The sequence below is a fragment of the Protopterus annectens genome, chromosome 4.part0 (genome assembly GCF_019279795.1).
Source record: "Protopterus annectens isolate FY-2018-M chromosome 4.part0, PAN1.0, whole genome shotgun sequence".
In the NCBI taxonomy this organism is placed as follows: Eukaryota; Metazoa; Chordata; order Ceratodontiformes; family Protopteridae; genus Protopterus; species Protopterus annectens.
In genome coordinates, this window is record NC_056733.1 from 1,119,098,904 (window position 1) to 1,119,122,256 (window position 23,353).

Consider the following 23,353-nt stretch of genomic DNA (forward strand, 5'->3'; position numbering starts at 1 on the left):
TATCCCAGCAGTACTTGTTGCTGATTAATCTGAATTAACCTTGTAAGGTATATCCAGATTCACACAAACCCACAGTTTAAATGATATATGAAATGCAATTATTTTTCATACCATATATGTTCAATCTTAAGTTTTTTCTTCTGAATCTTTCTTTGTTGTCATAATTTCATTATGATTTTGAACTCTGCATTTAACAAAAAAATATATTGTTTTCTTATTTTTAATGTTTACCTACCTCTCTGTTTATTCATCATATGTTTCTAACATTTCAGTTTTTATTTTCCCCAAGTGTGAGACAGTTTATCAAATACATTATCTGTTTCTTATTCCTTCATTACTGTGTTTACTTACTCTAATAATTCTTTGGTTAAATGTTAACTGTAAATCCATAGACTTCATGTTGTTCATTGTATTCACAGCTAAATAATTACACACTGTCAACATTCAACAAAACAAAGAAATCAAGGATCATGCTCAAAGAACATTGCTCATGTGATGATGCTCCTGTTTACTACAACCCATTTCCTTTCATTAGACTATAACTACTCGTGTGCATAGATAGTTGCTAAGCTTGCAGTTCACAGGCCTGTTAAGGAACTTAGCCCAAATGTCTAGTTGCCCCAAAGCAGTATCTGGTTAAGTGACTTGCTTAAGGTTACACAGTAGGCAAGTAATAGCTGAGTGGAACTCATAGCCTTAACCCTCTGTACCAACTGCTAGACTATAAGGGAGATAAAGGATTCAAACCTAAACCCCTGAGACAGGAAACAACAGTATTAACCCACAATAGTAACTTACTAATGACAGTCTGGCAGTTAGTTCAGAGGACTCGGGTACCAAGCAAAGTTGCATTCCCTTGTATAGGGATTTGATCCTAGCAAGGGCATGTCTCACACACACACACACACACACACACACACACACACACACACACACACACACACACACACATTCTTGTAACTTGTAATCAGCAGTGCAAAAGAGCCCAACCAAAAGCTTATTTCGTTTCAGCAGTGCAGTGAAAGCATAACTTAGTTTCTAGACAAGATATTCAGGCATGATTTCTTTGTGAAGATGAGAGATGCAACTGGGTGGTAGGTTGAATTTCTTCAGTGAGACATGCAAATCAATTGGATCCAGGTTGGAACTTCGTCAGAGTAAGAAATGGAAGTTGCAGAGATTTTCATTAATTGTTTTTTAGTAAAGAGATCCTCTGAAGCTGTGGGCCCTGGGCGAGCATCCATTTCACCCCTATAATCATCTGCCACTGCTCCCACCTCACAGAGACACACTGCCCTCCATGGGATTACTTCTTTGTAATGTCATGTGTGTGTTATGTCATATTGCATCATCAGAACTGCTTCAGTGACCGTGGAATGTACCTATACTAAGTGTAATATCTAATTATCCTAGAAGGGTATATCCAGATTGAGTTTTATGCTGAATGTCCAACATCTTATCTGAGGTCTTATTTGAATGTGCCTACTGCCTTCTCTATTTTCGTTACCAGGTATATTAATATGTTTTTGTCATATGCCGGACAGTTTCAGTGGCATAATTGTTAAATTACAGCAATTATACTTTAACCTTACTTGTAGCTGCAGTATTAAGCACATAAAGCAACATGCTTACTAATAAGCAGTGGGAAAATAGGAAACAATAATACGTTGCCCAGGAATCATTTATAATGTAACACTGACAATAAACTGGCAAAAATCTTTTAACAGTGTATAGCAATTATTACTGGCAAATTTTTCCAGGGTTGTGCTATCTTAGAGAGTCACACCAGCCACATGTTATTGAACATTGGCAGATACTAGGGAAAAATCAGTTGATAATAGTTTTAATACTAATTTTGTCCATTTAGATCCAAAGACTAGTAACAAACTGTATCCTGTATCGCAGTAGATTCCTGTCATTATTACTGACCCACTTTAAAAACAGAATGCATGGCCTGTTGCTCCATTGTCAGAGTCTGGCTTCTTTGGTCAAAACTTGTCTTGTTGATAGTAAGTCTTGCATTTGCCGTGTTTTTTAAACATTCCACACAGAGCTTTTGGTGGGTATGAGAACAGTCTCATTTTGTCGAAAAAAAACAAAAACATTCTACATGGAGTAGAATTTGTTAATTTAACACGTCTTTCATCAACATTCCCCGATTGTGTCAGAAAATTGTGTCATTTAATCAACTGTTTAGTGAAAATATTCATTCTTCCCTCAGCCTTATACTTCTTGCTTGGTCACCAGAGTTGGCAAAATATGTAATGTTCAACATAAGATAACAATTGCAGTAGCCTAAGCTTTTTGGGTTATATCCTGCCAAGGATGTGACCAACTGGCCAATGTTTCAAAGTTTAAGAGCACCTTCCTTGAGACCTAACTACAGGAAGATTGAGCAGAGCTCCTGAGGTTAGAATTGGGAAGTCCATAGTTTTAGGTTCATAGTTTTTAGTACTAAGCTAACTGCCCTTGCGAGCCATTTTAAGCCTAGCCAGTTATCCCTTGTGAGACTCAAACCCTGCACCTTGTGTTTGTAAGGCAAACACCTTAGCCATTAAGTCACCCTCACAAGCAGAATACCTCAGGGAATTGGTCCTGGGACCAGTCCTTTTTGGCATTTACTTTTCTGAAGTCAGGGCCAATGTCAAGGGCCTCTGGCTGACCAAATTTGCAGATGATTGCAAATCAGGAGCGGTCGTAGAATGCCCCACCAAAACTAATGTTTTCCAGGAAGGGCTGGCATAGACAAATAACTTTTGCCAGAGCCATGGACTAACACCGAATGCCAAGAAATGCATAATAGTATCCTTTGGGAAGTCATCCATCCCTGCCATCTGTCATATTGACAACACATCTGTAAGAGGTGACCCTGTAGTCAGGGACTTGGGGACATATGTAGACAGTAATGTAGCCTTTGACTGCCACATATCTACAGTAGTGAGGAAATCATTCTATGTTGTGCAATTTATAGGTTCATAGGTAGGTACTAGGCTATTGGCCCAAGGGCCTAAGTAAGCTTACCCAACAAGGTTCCTTGGCTTACGCCACCCAAGAAAGTTATTTTCCTGTGCCCCTGTCGAGCAGAGCCACAGAACTGATCCCCGGGGTGTATTTCCTATTTCCCATCCACTCATCAAGATTTTTCTTGGATTGCTAATGAAGAACTTTGCTTGACATAGATGGTTAGTTTGTTCCAGAGTATGGGAAGTCTCTGGGACAGGAATCTATCCCTCCAGCATGTCCTGTTTATTGTGGTGACAAGGTTTAGATCCCTAGAGTGTGTAGCTCAGAGGGATTGGGATTACTTTAGGTGTAGCATGTCCAACAGCTCTGGGTTTGACATAGCTTTATATGTTAGGCAGAGATCACCTTGGAGTAGGCGATATGCTATGGAGTAAAGCTGGAGTTATTTGAGATGGTTAGTGTAGGGCATCTATTTGAGGCGAGTAATCCTCTTTGTGAAGTACTTCTGTGGCCTTTCCAGCTGCTGCAGATGTCTTGTGAGGTACATTCCAAAAGGGGCGTTGTACTCTGTAATGGGTCTAATGAGTGTCGAGTAGAGGGGAACAATGACCTCTTTTTTCTTGGATGAGAACCCTTTTGTGAAAAGGTGTGCCATGTAGAAGGATTTCCTGACTACTGTGGCGATGTGATTATCAAAGGAGAGACTACTGTCCACATGGGTTCGAAGGTCTGTTATCACACATTCAGCGTTAAGTAGACTGCCACCTATGTGGTAGTTCATGGGTACAGAGTTTTTACCAAAGGGGATGACAATGCACTTTTTGGCTTTGAACTTAAGTCCATTGCTCTGACACCAAGCATCTGTCTCATTGAGGCCCTTCTGTAGGATGTCCACATCATTTGAGGACTCAACTATGGCTCCTAGTTTGCAGTCATCTGCGAACTTCATTATTCAAAGGCCTTCTGTGTTAGCCTTTATTTCAGAGAAGTAGATACCAAACAGGAGAGGTCCCAGGACTGAACTCTGTGGTACTCCACTTGTCACTGGTTTGAAGTCAGATTTGGAGTCTGCAACCTTTACAGTGTGGGTTCTGTCAGTGAGCCATTTGGCAACCCATCTTGTAACATAGGATTTATACCTAGTTTAGTGAGTTTATCTATAATTCCAGAATGGGGGATGGTGACAAAAGCCTTGGCGAGGTCAAGATAGGCTGTGTGAACCACCTTACCCACGTCTATGGCTTTGGTGACTGCCTCAAAGAAGTCGATCAGGTTCAGGAGATATGATCTGCCTTTCACAAACCTGAACTGGGTGGGATCCAGTGTTTAGAGGTTACCAATGTCTTTGTTTATGAGTTCCATGATGATACGTTCCATGGCCTTACAGACCAGGCTTGTCAGGCTAATAGGGCGATAATTCCCGGGATCAGTGGTGGCTCCCCCTTTGTGGAGTGGGATAACTGTTGCTGTGTGCCATTCAGTGGGCACATAGCCTGACGTGAGGCTATGATTGAACATGGTGCTTAGGTGGGGAGCCAGTTCGTTCTGAAGTTCATGTAAAACGCAGCCTGGGATGTTGTCCCATGGATGCTGTGTTTTTGGCTTTAGAGAGTGCAACTTTTACCTACGTAGTTGTGATTACAGAGACTCTGCATTCTTCCTGTATAGATATGGATCCTTTAGGGGATGAGAGGGAGTAAAGTTAGCACTGAACCTATCTGCCAGGATGTTGGCAATGTCAGTTGGTTCTGTAATTTTCTTGCTGTTGTGCTGTAACTCAGAGCAGATCTGAGTGTTGCTACTGAGATTCTTGACATAACTATAGTATGCTTTGTGGTTGTTCCTAGAATCAGTGGCAGTTTTGTTTTCGTAGCTAGCTTTGGAGGATCTTATAAGGGATCTTAGCTTCTTACTGACGCTGACCAGGGAGCTCCGCCACTCATGGGATTTTACTCTTTTTTGCAACAGTTTCTTCCTTCTGTTGTAGAGTTTGTTTATGGGAGGGGACCGCCAGATTGGCTTAATCTTGTCAAGGGTACCAGAACTGAAAGAGATTTGAGATGCATGGCAAGGCTTAAAAACGCCTAGTACAGACCTATGAACCTATAAAAGGCAGTTAGAATGCTAAAAACATTGAGTTTTCTTATCACCAAAGTGTGCTCCTTCTGCAGGCTTCATGGAACTGATAGTTGACTAGTTGTCCTTCAGGGCTGCACAGATAAGTTCCTTTCATTATTTTCTGAGGAAAACTAGTGTTTTTCTTTCTGTGAAATTATTGTTTTGTTTTGGTTTTTGCCTCAGAAGCATATCTCTAGGACTGTCTCTACTTGTTAGGGGATTTTTATGTTGTGAATGTTTGTGTGATCAAACTGTCAAAATGTATTTTTGACATTCTTTTCTACATGGTTATGTAGATTATGTGTGTTAGGGACAGGAATCTGTGTTTTGGAGACTGTCAGTGAGTTTCTTATCTCAGAACTACTTTTTTGCTGTTATAAGATTTATTGACTCTCCCAGGCTTCAGTGACTGTCTTCAGTGCTTCTTTTTTCACTGATTCTTTGGAGCAGTTACTGGTCTCCTCAATCCCCCCCCCCCGCCCGGTTGCAAGAAGAAGAAGCTTTTCTGGGAGCATTTGGGCTTTACGCTCGCTCCATCTGTGCCTCATCCACTGATTAGTGACTCTGCTGTTGGCTGGATTTTGTTCTTCAGACTGCTTTTCGTTTTTCTGAGCCCCTCCGGTGTAGCATCTACAACCACTAAAGAACCGGAAGACAGAGACAGCCTCTGTAGCTGTAGGGTTGCCCTATACCAGCAGGGGACAAATGACTGTCCCTGTCTGATAGCGTGATGAGAAGTAGAAGCAGAATTCTGTCAGGGTTTGGATGGAATTGAGCTGGATAGCAGTGCCTTTTTTCTCAGCATCGAAAGGATGTCTCAAAAGCCTTGAAGGCTAAAGTCACCATCTGCCCCATAGGCTTCCTCCTGTCCAAAGACAGGACAGATACCTCAACGTCAATGGGTATCAACCCTGAAGCTGATCTCAGATCCTAGCTGTCCAGTGCTGAGGCCCCAACAGGGAGGGATGGATGGATATGGCAAATTTGGTGTCAACCCTCCCTTTCAACCATAGCACTGATGTTTTGGCTACAAGTTTCTTTCAGGTCCGAACATCTCTGAGTTGAAAGAGGAAGGGATGCTATCGGAGTCAAAGTAACTGAATAATTTGACTCATGTTCATAGATTCCAGAGAGACTTGACCAAAGGGCTCTCTAAGTCTCTCTCAGTTAATCTGTCTGTGTATGTTCAGAAGACCATGGACTCCCAGCTTTCTAGCTTCCAGTCTACTTCCAGTGTATCTGTATGACTGCTTTCCAGTGCAGCTGATGGGATGGTTAGGGTGGCAGGCATTGGCATCACCATGTATCAACATGCCTGGATGCATTTTTGTGATTTTTGCAGAAAGCTTTAACATGTCCTTCATCAGTGCCCCCTGTGATGGCTCCAATCTCTTTGGACACAGGGTAAAAGACACAGTAACCAAGAGTCATCAAGATGGTAAAACTCTCTGTGCAGTGGGAATCCATTTCTCGACCCCACAGAGAACTTTTTCTAGGAATCAAAAGGCTGGGAAGAAAGTATTTCTCAGCAAGTCTCAGAGTTTCTATCATAACAGCCTGGTGATACCTTTTTGTGGCAGAGGAGAAGGTAACTAAAATGGACATTGCCCTAGAGGCAGAGGTGGACCACACAACCAGGGTTTTCATGGTCCCTTCACTGGGAACCCATATTAGTGCTCCTGAAGGTTTGCCTGATTGCTGCACTCTGGAGGCAGTCTGGAGGGGAACATTTATTCATACACCCGCAAGCCTGGCAAAATATAATAATATATTTTTGGGTGCTAAACATAATTTCCAGGGGGTTTTAATTCCCTTTTCCCTTCCTCCAATAAAAAAAGAAGAAATTCCCAGTGTTCTACCCAGTCAGTGGAAACTCGCAGCAACAGAAGTTTCAAAACTGTTAAGAAAAAGGGTCATCCCGACTGTCCCCAAAGACCATTCAGAGTCCAGAGTCTATTCAAAGTTATTTGTAGTTCCCAAGAAAACAGGAGACCTCATACCCATTTTGGATGTAAGCCTTTTAAATCGGTTTGTAAAAACAGACAAAATTCCAGAGAACTGCAGTTCAGTTCATTTTGCCTGTACTGAGGAAGGATGATTGGATGTGCTCCATAGATCTCTAGGATGCATGTTATCATGTAAATATAGGGCAGCATCCAAGGAGATTCCTCCATTTCCATCTTGTGCCAATCATTATTAATTCAGAGCCCTGCCTTTTGGTCTCACCACAGCCCCCTACAGTGTTTACCAAGCTAATGGCTGTGGTGGCAGCAGACTTTTGCCTGCTAGGGGTCCAAGTTTTCCCATATATATTGATGATTGGCTCCTAACAGCTGCCACCAGGTATCTGCTATTGAATCATCTAGACCTTTTGCTCCATCTAATGCAAGATCCAGGGATTACAGTCAGCCTAACCAAAAGTCATCTTGCCACGGCACAACAAATAGAATTTGTCCAATATCATCTGGATTTAGTTCCACAGATCACCAGACTTCCCCACTCCAGAGTGCTTTCCCTGTACATCATAGTTGTGCAAGTACTCTATCGCTGTTCCTCTCTAGGAAGGCTGATTCTTTGTCTTTTAGGTTTAATGGTTTACACATTCTTAATGGCTCCACTATCCAGATTTTCCATGAGAGTACTTCCGTGGATCCTAGCTGGGACGTGGTTTCAAAATGTTCATCTCCTGGATACAGAAATTCACATAATTCAAATCTGCAGATAACACAGCTCCTGGTGGATACAATTTTATTCAGTGACAGAAGGATTCCCATTCCAGTGGATCCACCAGTAGCTATAGTAACAATGGACTCCTCCCTTTTAGAGTGGGGGGGGGTATTTTGAAGGGAGGACAGACCAAGGTACTTTTCACATCAATATCGTGGAGATGAGGGCAGTCTTCCTAGCACTGCAGACATTCCAAGATGTCCTCCCCAAGGGTGTGATTTCCATACAGTCAGACATGTCTGTAGTCTGGTACATCAACAAACAGGGAGTAACATGCTCCTATCCTCTATGTTAATAGACCATGCGAGTTTGGCAGTGGACAGTGTCTTATCGCTTTCTGATAGCAATGCATATGTCAGGGTTGTCCAGTGTAGTAGTGGACAAATTGAGCAGATCTATGTTAATGCCTTATGAGTGGTTCCTCAGTCCAACAGTGACAACTATGATTTTCCATTGCTGTGGACAACCTTGCTCCGCATCTCTTTGCATCCTACCTAAAGAACAAGTGCAGCAGTTACTTTGCTCCGATCCTTCCACAAGAAGAGTAACTGGGAGAAGCTCTGATCCACAATTGCCCCAGGTCTCCGTTATGCCTTTTCCCCATTGCTGTTAATGAACAAATTCATCTAGAAAGCAAGAATGTACAAGGGAAGAGTAAGCCTCATTGCCCCCCTTCTGTCCCAAACAAATGTGTTTTCCCTTCCAGTGGCCTCTACTAGTACACCCACCATGGATGTTGGATCAGTATCCAAAACTGTTAACACATCTGTCCAGATTGTCTCTGCTGGAACCTAAATCTGTGAAATTGTCCATTTGGTTTCTCCAGTTGTAACCTTGGCCAGAGATGCCAAGTTTGCATCTAGTTCATATCAGCTTGTCAAAAGTAATACACTAAGATCATCTATCAGAGCAAATGGAAAACATTTTTTCATTTGGGCCATGTGAAAAGGTTTAGACCCTTTTTCTGCCCCCATTCCTTCCATATTAGAATTCTTGTCAGTGACTCTAGTTATTCCATTATCAAAGTGCAAATGGCCATAATCTCAAATTTCCACATAGGGCTGACTGACAATTCTAAAGCTTTCATAAGAGTCTGTAAAGCCTTTTAGAAAGGAATGTTTCTTCTACAACCCCCTATCTGGGATCCAGTACCTCCCTGGTGTATTGCTATCATACTACAGGGATTAACTCAATGCTCATTTGAACCAACAGCATCATTTGATTTGAAGTTCCTGTCTTGGAAAATAATTTTTCTGGTAGCTATTACATCAGCTAAATGGATTTCAGAGCTACAAGCACTTTTCATGCAAATCTGCCTATCATGTATTCCATAAAGACAGAGTTTCCTTGAAAACTAACACATTCTTCCTTCCTAAGATGGTGTCCAAAACTAATTTCAGACAATAAATCTGCCAGTCTTTTTCCCCAAATTCTCACATAAAGGTAAATACATTTTAACGTATGCTAGACATTCATTGCCAACTTTGGATCTAGCTTCACATGACCAGGCAGTTCTGAAAATCTGATCATTTGTTGCTTTCTCAAAACCTAAATTAGGCAAAGCAGTTGCTAAGGTTACTCTTTCCAGATGACTGTTGGACTAAATTTCTTTTGTTTACAATAAAAAGGACTTGTCCCTCCAGTCTAAAGTGAAACCTCACTCCACAAGGGCAGTGGCCACGTCAGAACCCTTTACTAGTAGACTACCTACTGATGATATTTGTGCTGCAGCAATTTGGTTAACAGTTCACATTTTTGTCTCTCATTACAGGCCGGATGTCCAGTCCAGATCATGCTGTTCCTTTAGTGCCACCATTTTCAGGAATGTCCTTTTCTGATACTACCCAGGTAAAACAGCTTGGGAATCTGTCCCATGTGTTGAACTGGACAAAAACGGACATTAGATACATAAGTTATGTACTTAGCATAACAAAAGATCCATGTTGTCTTATTTTTGTCTGGTTGAATCTCCCTCCCCCCCTGCCCCCAATTGCCACAAATGGATTTCTGGTGACCAGTTAGTTTTGTTGTATACCATGTGTGTGAGCAGTCCTGAATGTCTTCCAGTCCTACCTTTCTATCTGTATGCAAACTCAAGCTTCTGTTTCTCAAGTTACAAAACATTCTTTGAAATGTACTTATGACTCAGTTGATGCCCCTTCAAGAGCAACAGCTGCAAGGTCTGTGATGCGAAGGTTTACATGGTTACATTCTCAGAATTTGCCGGAAGATGGTAAGCCTGAAATTTTCAATTATCCCCTTGATATAGAGAGGTTGGATTTGTACCATCTGCTGCTGATATCCTGAAAAATGTGATGAGAGATGGAAACTGATTCAATGAGTAACTCAGATTTTTTTCAGCCTTCTTTCTTTAAATTTGTTAAAGAGTTCATTCCTAACTTGATATACTCTTATACAAAGTAGAACATTGTGGCAGATAAACCAAGCAGGACCAGGACAGACCCTCACCAATGGAGATCCACATATAACTAAGATACTAACTTGACAGAATTAAAACCTAAACAAATTCTAATCATTTTATTTTATTTTTTATGAAGGTAAGAAAAAAGGACAACCAATGTCAAAACAGACAGTTTCCAAATGGTTGTCCCACACTGTTTCCTTTTGCTCCTCCCACCAGAACACCCCAATTCCTGGCAGGGTCAAGGGACATTCTGCTAGGACTTTGGCTTCTTCAGTGGCCTTTTGGAAAGGGGTAGACTCTGGAAGTATTCCAGAGGCAGGACCTTGGTCCTCTGTACATACCTTTACAATGCACTACAACTAGACTCCTTTACCAGGTCTAGAACATGCTTTGCTGGGACCATTCTCCAAGGGCTCTTAGACCCTCATTCTTCCACCTCCCAAACTTTATACGCTGTGGTACTCTACCCATTTAACTTAGGCTACTGAAACAGTGATCTAAGGATGGATATAGTACAGCTGTGTAAGTAAACTTACCATAACAATAGATGTTCAAGTAGATCACTGTTGTAGTAGCCACTGTCCCCTCCATCCCCCTTATTTTTTGTGTAATTTTTGTTGCCAGAGTGACAGTATTGATTTTTATTTGCCTAGCATTAACCTCTTTCAGGGCTCTATCCTCCTTCTTTCTGTCGGCATGAAAAATATGAAGGGCTTGCCACAGACACTGCTGATTTTCTCTAGCCATGCTTGAGCTGTCAGCCGTCAGGGCTCATGCAAGGTGCCCTTACGTTTTGGAAGCAGGTTGGCTGTTCTATCCTTGGCAGAATATAATCTATATAACTAAGACTACTGCAGCAGTGATCTGTTCTAACATCTTCTGTTATGGTAAGTTTACCTACACAACTGTACTTTTCTCCATTTTCCAAGGATGACCAGTGACCCTTCATATCCATCAAGGGCAGTCAAGATCCTTAATACTTCACAAAAAACATCCATGAGGAAAAACAGCAAAGGTAAATTAGAAAAGGTTTCCATTTGAGCCACACAGTAAGACCTGGATCCCTTTACATCTCCTGTTCCCTTAATTGCCATGTATCTGTCATCCCTATTTAATGGAGGTTCCATCTTCTCCACTATAAGAGTTCATCTGGCAACCATGTCCAACTTTCATCAAGGATCACCTCCCCTGCAGCACAGAAAGAAGAGCCCATTCCTGCACAAGATCCAAGTTTCTTTGTAGAGAAATACATTCATCATCCCTGTTAATCGACCAGTTCAGTTCACCTTGGATACCTTTTATGGAAAACAAATTTTTGTGGCTATTGCACAAGCAAGGAGACTCTTGGAATTACTGATTGTTTCACTTCACTCCCCTTGCTTTTTTACCCCAAGGATAAGGACTCCCTCCAAGCTAATCCATTCTTCATGTCAGAAGTAGCTTCAGAGCTAAATACCAGCCAATGTATAATTTTTGCCATTGTTTTTTTCCACAGTATTCAAAGGGGAGAGAGTAGACAGTACATTATCAATTTGCTCAAAGACAGCTGGGGTTCTTCCTACAAAAAACTAACGGCTCAAAACACTATAAGTTTTTAATTTCATTTGCCGCTAGCAAGACAGGCTAAAAGTCTTGTGAGCAACACTGTCCAGATGGCTACTACATTGCATCACCTTTTCTCATAACTTCCAGTAACAAAATCGTTCCAGGTAAGCCTAAAGCACATTCTTCAAGGTCTGCCTGCACTTCATCATTCTTCTTCAGGAATTAATCAGTTGATGATATTTATACTGCTGTAATGCGGACTTCATTGTATAAGACCCTGTAATCTAGATGTGATCTCAGATCCAGGGCTTTTTTTCAGTGCCACCATACTCCATGGAATTCTAGAAGATACCTTAAAAGATAGTTGGCTGAGGACTCTGTCCTTCAGTACTGAAAAGTTATGTACTTACTGCAATGTTATATTTCCATTATCCATTACTATCCATTTCAACAGTCCCTCCTCTCCCATCCAAATTATCAAGCTGCTGCCTTCCTGACAGATGTTCTTCACCTCTTCCAAGGCCTTTCCTAAGACAAGTTTTCCCACTTGGTTGTATTATTCCTTTGTAGTCAGATAGTGGTGATGCAACTTCATCCTGAGTGCAAAGGGAAAAGAGGGGCATTAGGGAGGTTAGAGGAGGAGCTTGAGGTTTGGAAAATGTGCATTTGCCGCTTCATTGCCAACTAGTAGTAAACAGTCCTGTAGTACTGAAGTGGGATAGATGTGAATAATGAAGATCTGGTGTTATGGAGTGTGCTTAACTTTCTTTTATTGCATGGTTCCTAGCGAATGCTGGAAGTCAGTCCTTTGAAAGGCAAACTCTTGCCTGGATGCTTAGTCCTGTTATCATCTTGATTCTTGGATACTTGAAACCCTAAGCTCACTCTCAAATCTGAGCTCCACTGAAACTTACATTTTTTCCTCTAAGTAGAATCATCAGCTTAAAAAAAAAGTAAATGTCTTGGATTTCTGTCCTGTGTTATCACATGTTCTTATCTTTTTGTGTGGAATGTCCAGCATCAGCACTCTATCAAAAATAATAATCTGTGAATGCTGAAACTCACTCAACTGCTATTAAAGTACTTGTATGGGAGTCAGTTGGTAGGTCTGCTACTTATATGTACTAACGCCAAGACCATGGTATATTGAGGTAAGGAGACAAAACCTTAGACACAGTATATGTGTTTCTCCTTTGTGCACATACAGTTTCTCTGTTCAAAGGATAACATATATGGTCCTCAGAATTTCAGCAGGAACCCTTTCTGGTTCAGTTTTTTATTGGCTCTTAGTGGCTATACAGTAGGACAGTAATTAAGATAGCTTTTTTTTCTTTCAGATGTTATCAATCTTGCTAAACATTGTGATCTTTGAAGACTGTCGGAATCAGTGGTCCGTGTCCAGACCAATGCTGGGTCTTATCCTTTTGAATGAAAAGGTAATGCTTGCTTAATAATTTTAATGACAGTAGAAGAGCTAAATTCCAAGCCTTTGTAGCTTTACACTTGAAGGAGCAGCATTGATTAAGCAAATGCAGTACAAGAGAGGAGCAGAAGTTGGCATTGGTTTACTGTACCACCTTCTCTGAAGTAGATAGCGTAAATTCATAAGTTCATATTACACATCACTGTAAAAAAAAAAAAACAACAGACTAGCATATATTCTGCTTAAAACTTGAAGATCATCTGAAAAAAATATAAATTGTGTTGCTTTGAAGTTCATTGCTAAATTTAAAGCAATACATTTTTTAATAACTTCTACTACAAGGGTTCATATATCCTGAGTGTTAACTTGGCATTTTCTAATTTCCTCATAAAAATGCTACTCAGTATATATCACTTTATGAATGTGTATGCAGTTTACTTAATTTTAATTCTTAACTTTTGCGGTAGATCTCATCAGCTAGTCTTACTAATGTTTTTTTTTGTTTGTTTGTTTTTCGCACTAGAATTAAAACACAATACCAAGCATTTATTTTGATTTATTTTATTCCAAATATTTATCTTACGTATTCATAAGAATTTCTGAGTTCTTGTTCTGTATCGTTTTTTAGTGGGATATCTTGTTTACATTTACCTGTATCTAATTTTGATTGCTGTCTGTGACTGCCTGAAGTCCCAGATTGTGACAAAAAATGGTTATGTGAACCCAGCTTTTCCTCCCAGTTAACAGGCGTAACTAAAATAAATCCCACTTCTGACAGATATTTAGGGGGAAGGTTTTGATGTAATGATTAAGGTGTTTGCCTCATAGGTACAAAGTACATGGTTTGATTCTGTTCTTGGGTTATTGGTGAGGATTAAAATGACCTTTCAGGGCAGTATTCACCTAAACTAGTACCAGTGCTTTACCCAGCCATGCACATGAGATCCAGAAAAGAAAGAAAAAAAACAGACCAAGATCAACATTTTGAAGGTAGCGGTTATGGAGAGTGTTCAGCACAGGGACTGGCAGTAGAGTTATTTTTACAATATATATTCTTAGCTTGGTGCCAGACATATGGGAGAAGGTTAGAGAAATGGAAAAGAGGCATCAGTCAGTGCAAACCATGTTTGAATAGAGTAAAAGAAGTACTTTATTTTATGGGAAGAGGAAAAAGATTCCAAAGAAGTGGAATTCTCTGTGGTGCATATTTATCCCTCCAACATGTTCTGCTTATTTTGCAAAAGATAGTAAGATCTCTTGAATGAGAGTTTGTGCCAAGATTGGACGTGTGGATTTGCGTAGGTCTGAGAGGATATGATCTATTAAGGTACTATATGGGAGGCAGAGGTCTCCCATCAGCAACCCTTATGTTACCAAAAATGGGATAAGACTTTAAGATCATCAGTGTAGTTCTTATGATTTAGGCCGTTGGTTTTCTTGATGAGAAAATACTGTGTGTGTTGTTCAAGTTATGTCAAGTGTTTGGACAGGTGCATGCCAAAAGGGGCATTATATTCAATGATTGGACTTATAAGTGCCAAGTACAGTGAAATGCTAACGTCCCTGCACCTGGATGTTTTACCTTTGCTAATAAGCTGCACAGTAAAAATAGTTTTTCTTACAATAGTGGACACATGGTGATTGAAGGACAGTTAACTGTCAACAAATGTTCCTAAGTCCCTAACCACTGGATTGATTTTTAGGGTGTAGTAGCAGTGTGATTGTTGCAGGGGGCGTTGTGCTTCCTGAAGGATATTTTTATACATTTTTTGGCATTTAGTTTTAGTCTATGGTTTTGCCACCAGATATTTGTTTGGGAAAGGCCCTCTTGAAAGATCTTGGTGTCCTCTGAAGATTTAATAATGGCACCAAGTTTACAGTCATCAGAAAACTTAATCAGCCATAAGTCCTTAACATTGGCTTTGGCCTTCAAGAGATTAATGGCAAAGAGGAGTGGCCCAAGGACAGAGCCCTGGGATAAAAAGCTTGTGACAGGTCTTTTGGTGGAGATGGAGATGCCATTCCTAATTTCTTGAGTTGTATTTATGAGCTAATTTGTGATCTACAACGTTACATAGGGATTAACATTTAGCTGGGAAACTTCATGAACAATACCTCAATGTGGAATGGTATAAATGCCTTAGCAAGATCTTGATACCCAATGTGTATTGATTTTCCGTCATCCATTGCTTCAATAACTTTCTCAAAGTAATTGACCAGGTTGAGTAGTCAGGATCTTCCCTTCACAAAACCAGATTTGCATGGGTCAGCTTCATAATGATCTCTTCCATAGCTTTACAGATGGGGCTTATCTGACTTATTGGTCTTTTTTTTTTGTTAAGATTCCTATATGTAACTCGCTACCATGGTGATATTCATTATGTACAAGAACATTCAGATATTCATATAAACAAAAAAAAGAAGTTATGTATCCACCATAATGTTCCATCTGTGTTGTCCATTTTCATTCTTCCTCAACATATGGGTTTGGATTCGAACCTTGGATCCCACTCACCCACTGTTTCACAGCTCGTGGATGCTGCAAGCTCTGGAGCTCCCCCCTTGCCCACAATGCAGTAGTCCCCCTCATTCTCCAGATCTTGTTTGCAGATTCATATTGTATGACGTAATGAAATTCTTGCTTTAGTATGGAAAGTCACTATCTGGAGCTCAAATAGAAGAAACTTTGGATTCTATAATAGTCTCCCTCTCTTCCAGAAGTCAGAAGTCATCAAAAGAAACAGGATAAGGGCTGTGGGGGGGGGGGGGGTTGAGGCAGAATGAAAATGGGCAACACTGATGAAACGTTATGGTGAGTACATAACTTCTTTATCTGATGTCAATTTTCATTCGTTCCTCAACATGTGGGACAGAGTCCCCAACTACCTGAATCCCGTGTGGACTCTTAGGAAGGATATTCCTGAGTACTGTTGAGCTGAAGGATGCTGTTCCCCTAGAAACCCGATCCAACTTGTAATGAGTAATAAAAGTGTGAGGATTAGCCCAAGTTGTAGCTGCACAAATCTTGTCCATGGAAGACCTGGATAAAAAGGCTGATGAAGTTGCCATGGACCTGATTGAATGGGCTCTTACAGACTTTGACAAGACCAGACCAAACTTTTTATAGACAAAGGAAATGCAGTCTGTCACCCATTTAGATAAGGTAACTTTTGAAACTGGTTGACCCAATCTGGTTTCTGAAAAGGATGCAAATAATTGGTCTGATTTCCTAAATTTCTTTGATTTGTGTAGATAAAAGCATAACTGTCTGTGAACATCTAGTAACTGCAAAATGTATTCACCTTTGTTTGAAAATTTTGGAAAGAATACCAGAAGGTTAATAGACCTTAGGAAGAAAGGAAGACGTGGTTCTTAAGGACACCCTGTCCTTATGAAAATTTAAATAAGGAGGCTTAGAAGATAAATCTTGAAGTTCTGAAACTCTTCTGGCTGATGTTATGGCTATCAGAAATATAGTTTTCAATTCAAATATTTCAATTCACATTTTGCAGCCGGTTAAAATGGTTTCTGAGTTAGGGCCTGTAACAGTAAATTCAGATCCCACGATGGAGTAGAGTCCTTGAAGGGTGGTTTGAGTAGAAAGCTTCCTTTTACAAATGTCATACTAAAGACATGAAGAAGCCAATGTAGAATTATCAACTCCAGTATGGAAATTGGAAATGGCAGCTAACAACATTAAACCATTGAAGGACTAGTCCCTTCATTAAAAATAGAAGTCAGGAATTCAAGTATTTTAGGTACTTGGGCTGAAAAAGGATCAGTGTCTTGCTCATGTGCCCAAAGGACAAATCTTTCCCATTTGAGCTTGTAAATTTTTCTAGTGGAAGCTTTGTGGGATGACAAAATAATGTGATGGACTGGGGAAGAGAGCTGGGATTGTCTGGCTATCAATGGAATTGAAGATACCATGCAACAGCTTTAGGCCCAGGATATCCAGGTGAGTAATATATGTCAGGTGAGACAGGAGGTCTGGCTTTAGATGCAGAATCCAAGGTGGGTGAACTAGATGAGGCCAAAGGAAGGGAAACCAAATCTGTCAAGGCCGTAAGGGGTAATGAGGATGACCTGTGGTGGTGAGGTCCTCATTCTATGTTGTGCAGCTTATAAACAAATGTATGGTATCTAAATCCAAGGAAGTCATTGTTCCACTGTATTTGGCATTCATCAGACCTATCATTGAGTACAGTGCCCACTTTGATATGTAACTAACCAGGCATATCCAACAATTGGAACCTCCACAGAGGTTCCTCACTAAAAGAATACAGGGCGTAAGTAATCTGTCCTATGCAGACTGCCTCAAGGCTCTATCCCTGTATTCTGTCTCCTACAGGCTTTTGAGGGGAGATCTATGCCTGGCATACAGGGCATTGCCCGACCCCACTCTGATGGACCTCCTACATATCCACAAAACAAACAGCACCAGAATTAAACCTTGCCTGTGATATAAATAGGACCTGCTGGAGAGATAGGTATGTATCCCAGAGACTAACCCTGTCTGTGGAACAGGCTCCCTATCCATGTGAAGCAGTGTTCCTCCCTAGCCCAATTCAAATGCAACTTGGACAATTAGATGGGAAACCGGAAATTAATCCCTGGTTTGGCACCTATGTCTCTAATGGACACAGGTAACCTGCAAATGGTTCATCTCCCAGGCCCATGCTTACACTTATCAAGGATAGCAGAACTTGTCAGAGATTTTGGATGCATGGCTAGGCTTAAAAAGGCCCATGTGGTCGTTAGCCTAGTAAACACCTATGAACCTATTAACCTTGCTCTTCAATCAGAATGCTTTCTGTAGGAATTTGGGGATTAATGGAGTTGGGGGATAAGCATAGAGAAGGCCTGGGGGCCAGCCGTGAAGGATGCTGTCCCCATTGCCACACTCTCATAGCTTCTGACATAAGGGTTAAGATCTGGTTCATCCTTGTATGTTGATGTACCATACTGCAGGCATATTCTCCTTTTGAATAGCAATAGATCCAGAAGGGAGAGAATCTTGGAACGCCTTCAACGCTAGGAGTACCTCCCTCATTTCCAGGACATTTATATGCATGTTGTCCTCCTTGGTGGACCACGTGCCTTGAACAGTCTTCCCCAGTGCCCAAGTGCCCCCCTACCTACCCGATCTGGGAAGTGTCCATGGTTGCTATGGGCTTGGGCTGAGGGATGTTAGCTGGACGACTTTGTAAAATTTGATCTGAGTGAATCCACCACCAAAGGTACTTCTTGCAGGCCTGAGTTATGCTGATCTTGGTTGACATAGGTTGCTGTAGAATGGACCACTGGGTCACTAATGTCCAATGAAAAATTCTCGTATAGTATCTTGCTAGAGGAACTATTTCTCTGTTTCTGTGGATATGGATCCCAGGGTCTGTAAAATCAGTCTGGCTGACATGAATGAGTTTTGAAGAATTTTGTTGACTTGAAAATGAATAGTTTGAACTCTTAACAAAAGGAGAGAAGCTGTCATTGACATTGTGTTGAAGATGACCACTATGAACTCTAATGTCTGAGATAGTTGAAGATGAGATTTGTTGTGATTGATTGTAATTCCTATATTGGAACAAACCTGGAGTACATAGTCCCAGACTACTATCAACAGATGCTAGATCAAAGTGGTAATGAGCCATACATCTAGATATGGAAACATCCAGAATCCCTGCAGTCTCAAATGAGCTGCTGCTACTACCATGCATTTGGTGAACACCCTGGAAGTTGTGATGAGGCCAAAGGGCAGTACTCTGAATTGGTAGTGACTGGCTCCCAGCCGGAAGCATAGATATCTCCTAGACCATCTGTTCATTTTTATGTGATAGTACACATCCTGGAGATCTGTTGAGCACATCCAGTCTTCCTTGTGCAGAAAAGGCAAGATTGACTGAACTGTGACCTTCCTGAACTTGGTATGCTGAACTGATTTGTTCAGAATGCTTAGCTCCAAAATTGGCACGACAAAGAATCTTGAGTAAGTTCTGGATCCTTTCTGGTCTGGGGGGACCTCTTGGATAACTCTTTTTGTTAACAACTTTTGTATTTCCAGAGCTGCTGTTTTCCTCTGACTGGTTGGAACATTGGGAATTTTGTTTACTAAGGGAGGGGGTAGGAAAAAATGAATTATATTACCTCTGAAGATAATCCTCTGCACCGCATTAACTTTTGTAATGTCCAGCCAGGCTGTCTGGTGCAGGGATAAGTGACCAGAGGTGGGCAGTCAGGCCTCCTTTCAAGAGTTCCGAGAGGGTCTCTCAGAGAAAGAATCTCTGGACTCCTGGTTCTGAGGGCCTCTTTTGCCGCCTAAGCGGCATCTCCCATTTGAATTCCCCCCTGCCCCTGGGGGAACTCTCTCCATGTGGATCTTGGAGTGAACTTTGGTATTTCCTGAATCACAGTTTCCAAGCACCTCGTTGATTCCTCAAAAAGGTTCTTTGAGGAGTTGAAAAACATACGTCCACTGCAAACAGGGTCTTACCATCTTGCTTGCACCTGGAAAGTGTCTTTTTCACCTTGGGGCCGAAAAACAAACTTCCGTCAAAAGGATGACTTGAAGGGCTCCGCAAAGTCACACAGATGCATCCAGGCATATGCCTCCTGATGTAAATGCCTGAACCTGCTGCCCTTAAGGCTCGACTTCAGCTGCATGTGAAGTAAGCCTCATGGATGAGTTTGAAATGGATTGAATGGTCACCAGCTGTGAAGCGATAGAAGACTCTGCCTCAGAAGTACTAGTTCCTGAGAGAGATTTTGAATGTTCCTTGATCAAATTCCTCTGTAGTCTGTTGAAGTGTGCCAAGTAATTCAGAGACCTGAGTGCAAAGGTCGCTGAGGCATACATATGCCTCCTGAACCTGTCCAGTGCCCTAGACTCCCTGTTAGGGGGATGAACAGAGGAACTCTGTTCCGAGACTTCTTTCTTGGTGGCTGCCACTATGACCATAACATCCACTGGTACTCCTTTGTTCCAGAATTCCCTTCCCTTCAGTGATGCCAGGATGCTATCTGGTCTCTTGGGGATTGGCTCAACTGAATCAGGTTCCTTTTACATCCACTGAAAGATCAAATCAATGAGCTGATTAGCAGGTGGAATGACCCAGTAAGTAGATGGACCAGTAACAAATGCCTCCAGGAATACTGATTCCTCTTGAGAAGGATTATCGGTAGACCAACCACCCCTTTGTTTAAGGATCTCTAAAATATCTCCAATTGAGACATCATTAGGTGGTGATCTTGGGGGCCCTTCCCCCTTCATCAAAATCAATATAGTATGTGACTGACTCTTGAGAAGAGTCCAGGTGCATCCTCTTGCACTTCCTCTTCCTAGGGACTTTTTTGGTGGGATGTTCCAGAGAAGTATCAGAAGAAATAATTATACCCTGTTGGTAGCTTGGAGAGTTAGGACTGGCTGTACCTGTGGAGTAGAATGTTGAGGCTTACAATACAAAGACATCTGAGATCCAGAGGGAAGACTTGAAGGGGGATGAGCCATCTGACCTCTAGAAGAGAATACTCTCTGTACTACCTTAAAGGCAGAATGCCCCAGGAAGAAGGAAACCATTGAAACTGAGAAGGCGTGCTTCTGGACCAATGGCTCCTTCTGACCCAAAGACACCCTACCAGAGGCAGGCACTGGAACTGAGCTATCAAATGCTGAGGCTCCAAGATAGAGTCGACTTCAACGTCTTGGATCTGACAACAAAGCTTGGGGTCTGAGAGTCATTTGGTTCCAACACACTTGGAGCCAGAATGCTCAGAAAAGATATTGGGTCTGAAGATGAAGTCATCTTCATATCCAAAAAGATGGCTCCAGGAGTCTTGGATCCAGGAGCTATGAAACAGAAGGATGGATCAGAGAAGGAGCCAAAACTGGAGGGGTTGACCTAGTTAAGGTCTGCAGACCTATGGGGTAAGAGCCGGGAGAACTCGAGAAACTTCCTCATCATTCTGTCTACATCGGCTTCTGTGAGCCTTCTTGATGAATGAGAAGAAGCTATGGAAGATGATCTATAATGCCGGCATCTTTCCAAGAATGGAGATGGGAGCCGAGAGGATACAGAATCCAAGGAAGATGCATACCTAGTTCTAGGTAAATGCTTATGTTCATGATGAGCTGGATCCAAAGATATGAATCTGGTGTCTGAAGAGTCAGATCCAAAGGCTTGTCTTTAGGATCCAAAGTTTTTTGAGTTTTCTTGAGTGGTTCCGTGGTCAGATCTGAAGAGGACTGAGAGGAACCGGGTTGCTCAGAAAGTCTTTTCTTGGCTTCCTTTCTCTCAGATTTGGAAGGTTGAGCTCCAGAAAGAGATTCTCCAAAGGCTGAAGGAAGAAGGCCCTTGAGAATTAGTTTATTTCTCAGGTGTGTTAACGCTCTAGGGTTAAAAGCCTTACAAATAGAGCATGAAGACTGCAAATGTTCAGGACCTAAACAATAAATGCAGAGATCATGGGCATCTGAAACAGAATTATATGCCCACATTTGCTAAATGTTTTAAACCCTGACAGTATATTTGCTGTTTTACCACACAAAAAATGAGGACAAAGGAAATAAGATGGAAGTTAGAGCAGAAGGCTTGAAATATAGATGTATATAAATATATACTTTTTATGTCACGTTTTTATTATTTATTTATTTATTTTTGGAAAGAGAGGAAAGGGAATACCAGCAATGGTATAAAGAATTACCAGCAAGCAGTAAGAGAAAGATTACTAACAATGGCAATGAAAAACTACCAGCGGTAACAAGAAAAAGACAATATTTATGGTAACTAGGGAATGGGAGGATAAAGAAGAAGCTTTAGCGAACAGGAAGAAGATCTATAAGAGAAAATAACTTATCTTCTCAGACTAACACCCGAGAGTTGCAACGACCATGTCTGTACACAGTGGCTGCAAACAACATCTGGAGAATGAGGGGACTACTGCATTGTGGGTAAGTGAGGAGCTCAAACCAAGAAGAAACTTTGCAGTGTAGAGGTTGTGATGTTCACTTCCTGAATTATGTTATGCACTTCACTTAATAAAAATCGAACTGTAAAATGTAACTGTAAAATACATGATACAAAATAATCAAATATAAAGAGTAGGTAGTCCACAGCTGAGTTAAAAATGGAATATCCTTTATTGAAACACACAATCAAGCGATCCTAGTTAAGTATAATGAAGAGCATCAAAAACATTCCTTATTTATATATAATCAGGTTGTTTGGAGCAAGGGAGTAGTCACAGAGGGTGGTTCTGTTAAGAGCAATAAAAGCATTAAAATCATTCCTTTAGCCAAGTCCTCCTTCTCCCTTATCACCATAGTGTAATCAGAAACTGTGCTAACTAAAACTGAAAAACTAGAGGTAAATTACAATCTAAGACCAGTTTATTAACATTTTATATAGACTAACCAACTAATCCAAAACTTTATTAATTTAGAAACTAACTAAAAACATGACTGACTGACTAGCAAAAAGGTCTACTACTAGACATCTACCAGAATAAATATACAACTTTTAACAAAGATCGCTTTCGTATCAGATAAATACCTCATCAAGTTTGTGTGTCAAAAACAAATCATAATATGAATGAACGTGTATAGATATACAACTGAAAACCTAAGTAGGATTGTGTGCACTATCAGACTTTCACTGCCTAAAAGGAAAAAGTGTAACAAAAGTGTTCAGTTTAAAATCTAAAGTAGCATTTAATATGGAGCCATCACAGATAATTAATGAATGAATGAGCTACCTAAAGTATGTCCTTTATAACACTGTAAGTTAGTGCTGAAAGAAATAAAACAGCTTTTGATATTTGTTTTTAAACACAATATAAGCAAGTAATGTCAGCATTAATCAGCATCGTATCAGTTTTTTAATAGTCTTTTAAACAGTGTGGCAGTTTTCTGAGATCTAGAATACTTTTTTATGGAGCAGTAATAGTTAAGCCGTGGTTTTCTAAAGGAGTTCAGTTTCAGCTGCCACAGTAGTTCATGTTTTTCTAAAAGATTAGGGATGTACCCTTCCAGTTCCAAAAGGTCCACATGGTCAGTAATTTGAAGTTTAAAGCCTGTTTGTCTTTTGTGTAGCTGCAGGTGCTGAGCCAGTGCGTTATTCTTGCACTTGGCTCTAATTTCAGAAATATGGCTAGAAATC

At 40.9% G+C, this 23,353-nt stretch overlaps 1 protein-coding gene across 1 annotated transcript in view; it reads left to right on the forward strand.

Moving 5' to 3' along the window:
* RANBP17 (RAN binding protein 17) overlaps nt 1–23,353 on the forward strand; it is a 4,607,784-nt gene that overhangs the window by 4,398,511 nt on the left and 185,920 nt on the right. The window contains exon 26 of the mRNA XM_044069092.1: nt 13,117–13,215. Coding sequence (XP_043925027.1) covers nt 13,117–13,215 — 99 coding nt within the window. The remainder of the gene's footprint in view (nt 1–13,116; nt 13,216–23,353) is intronic.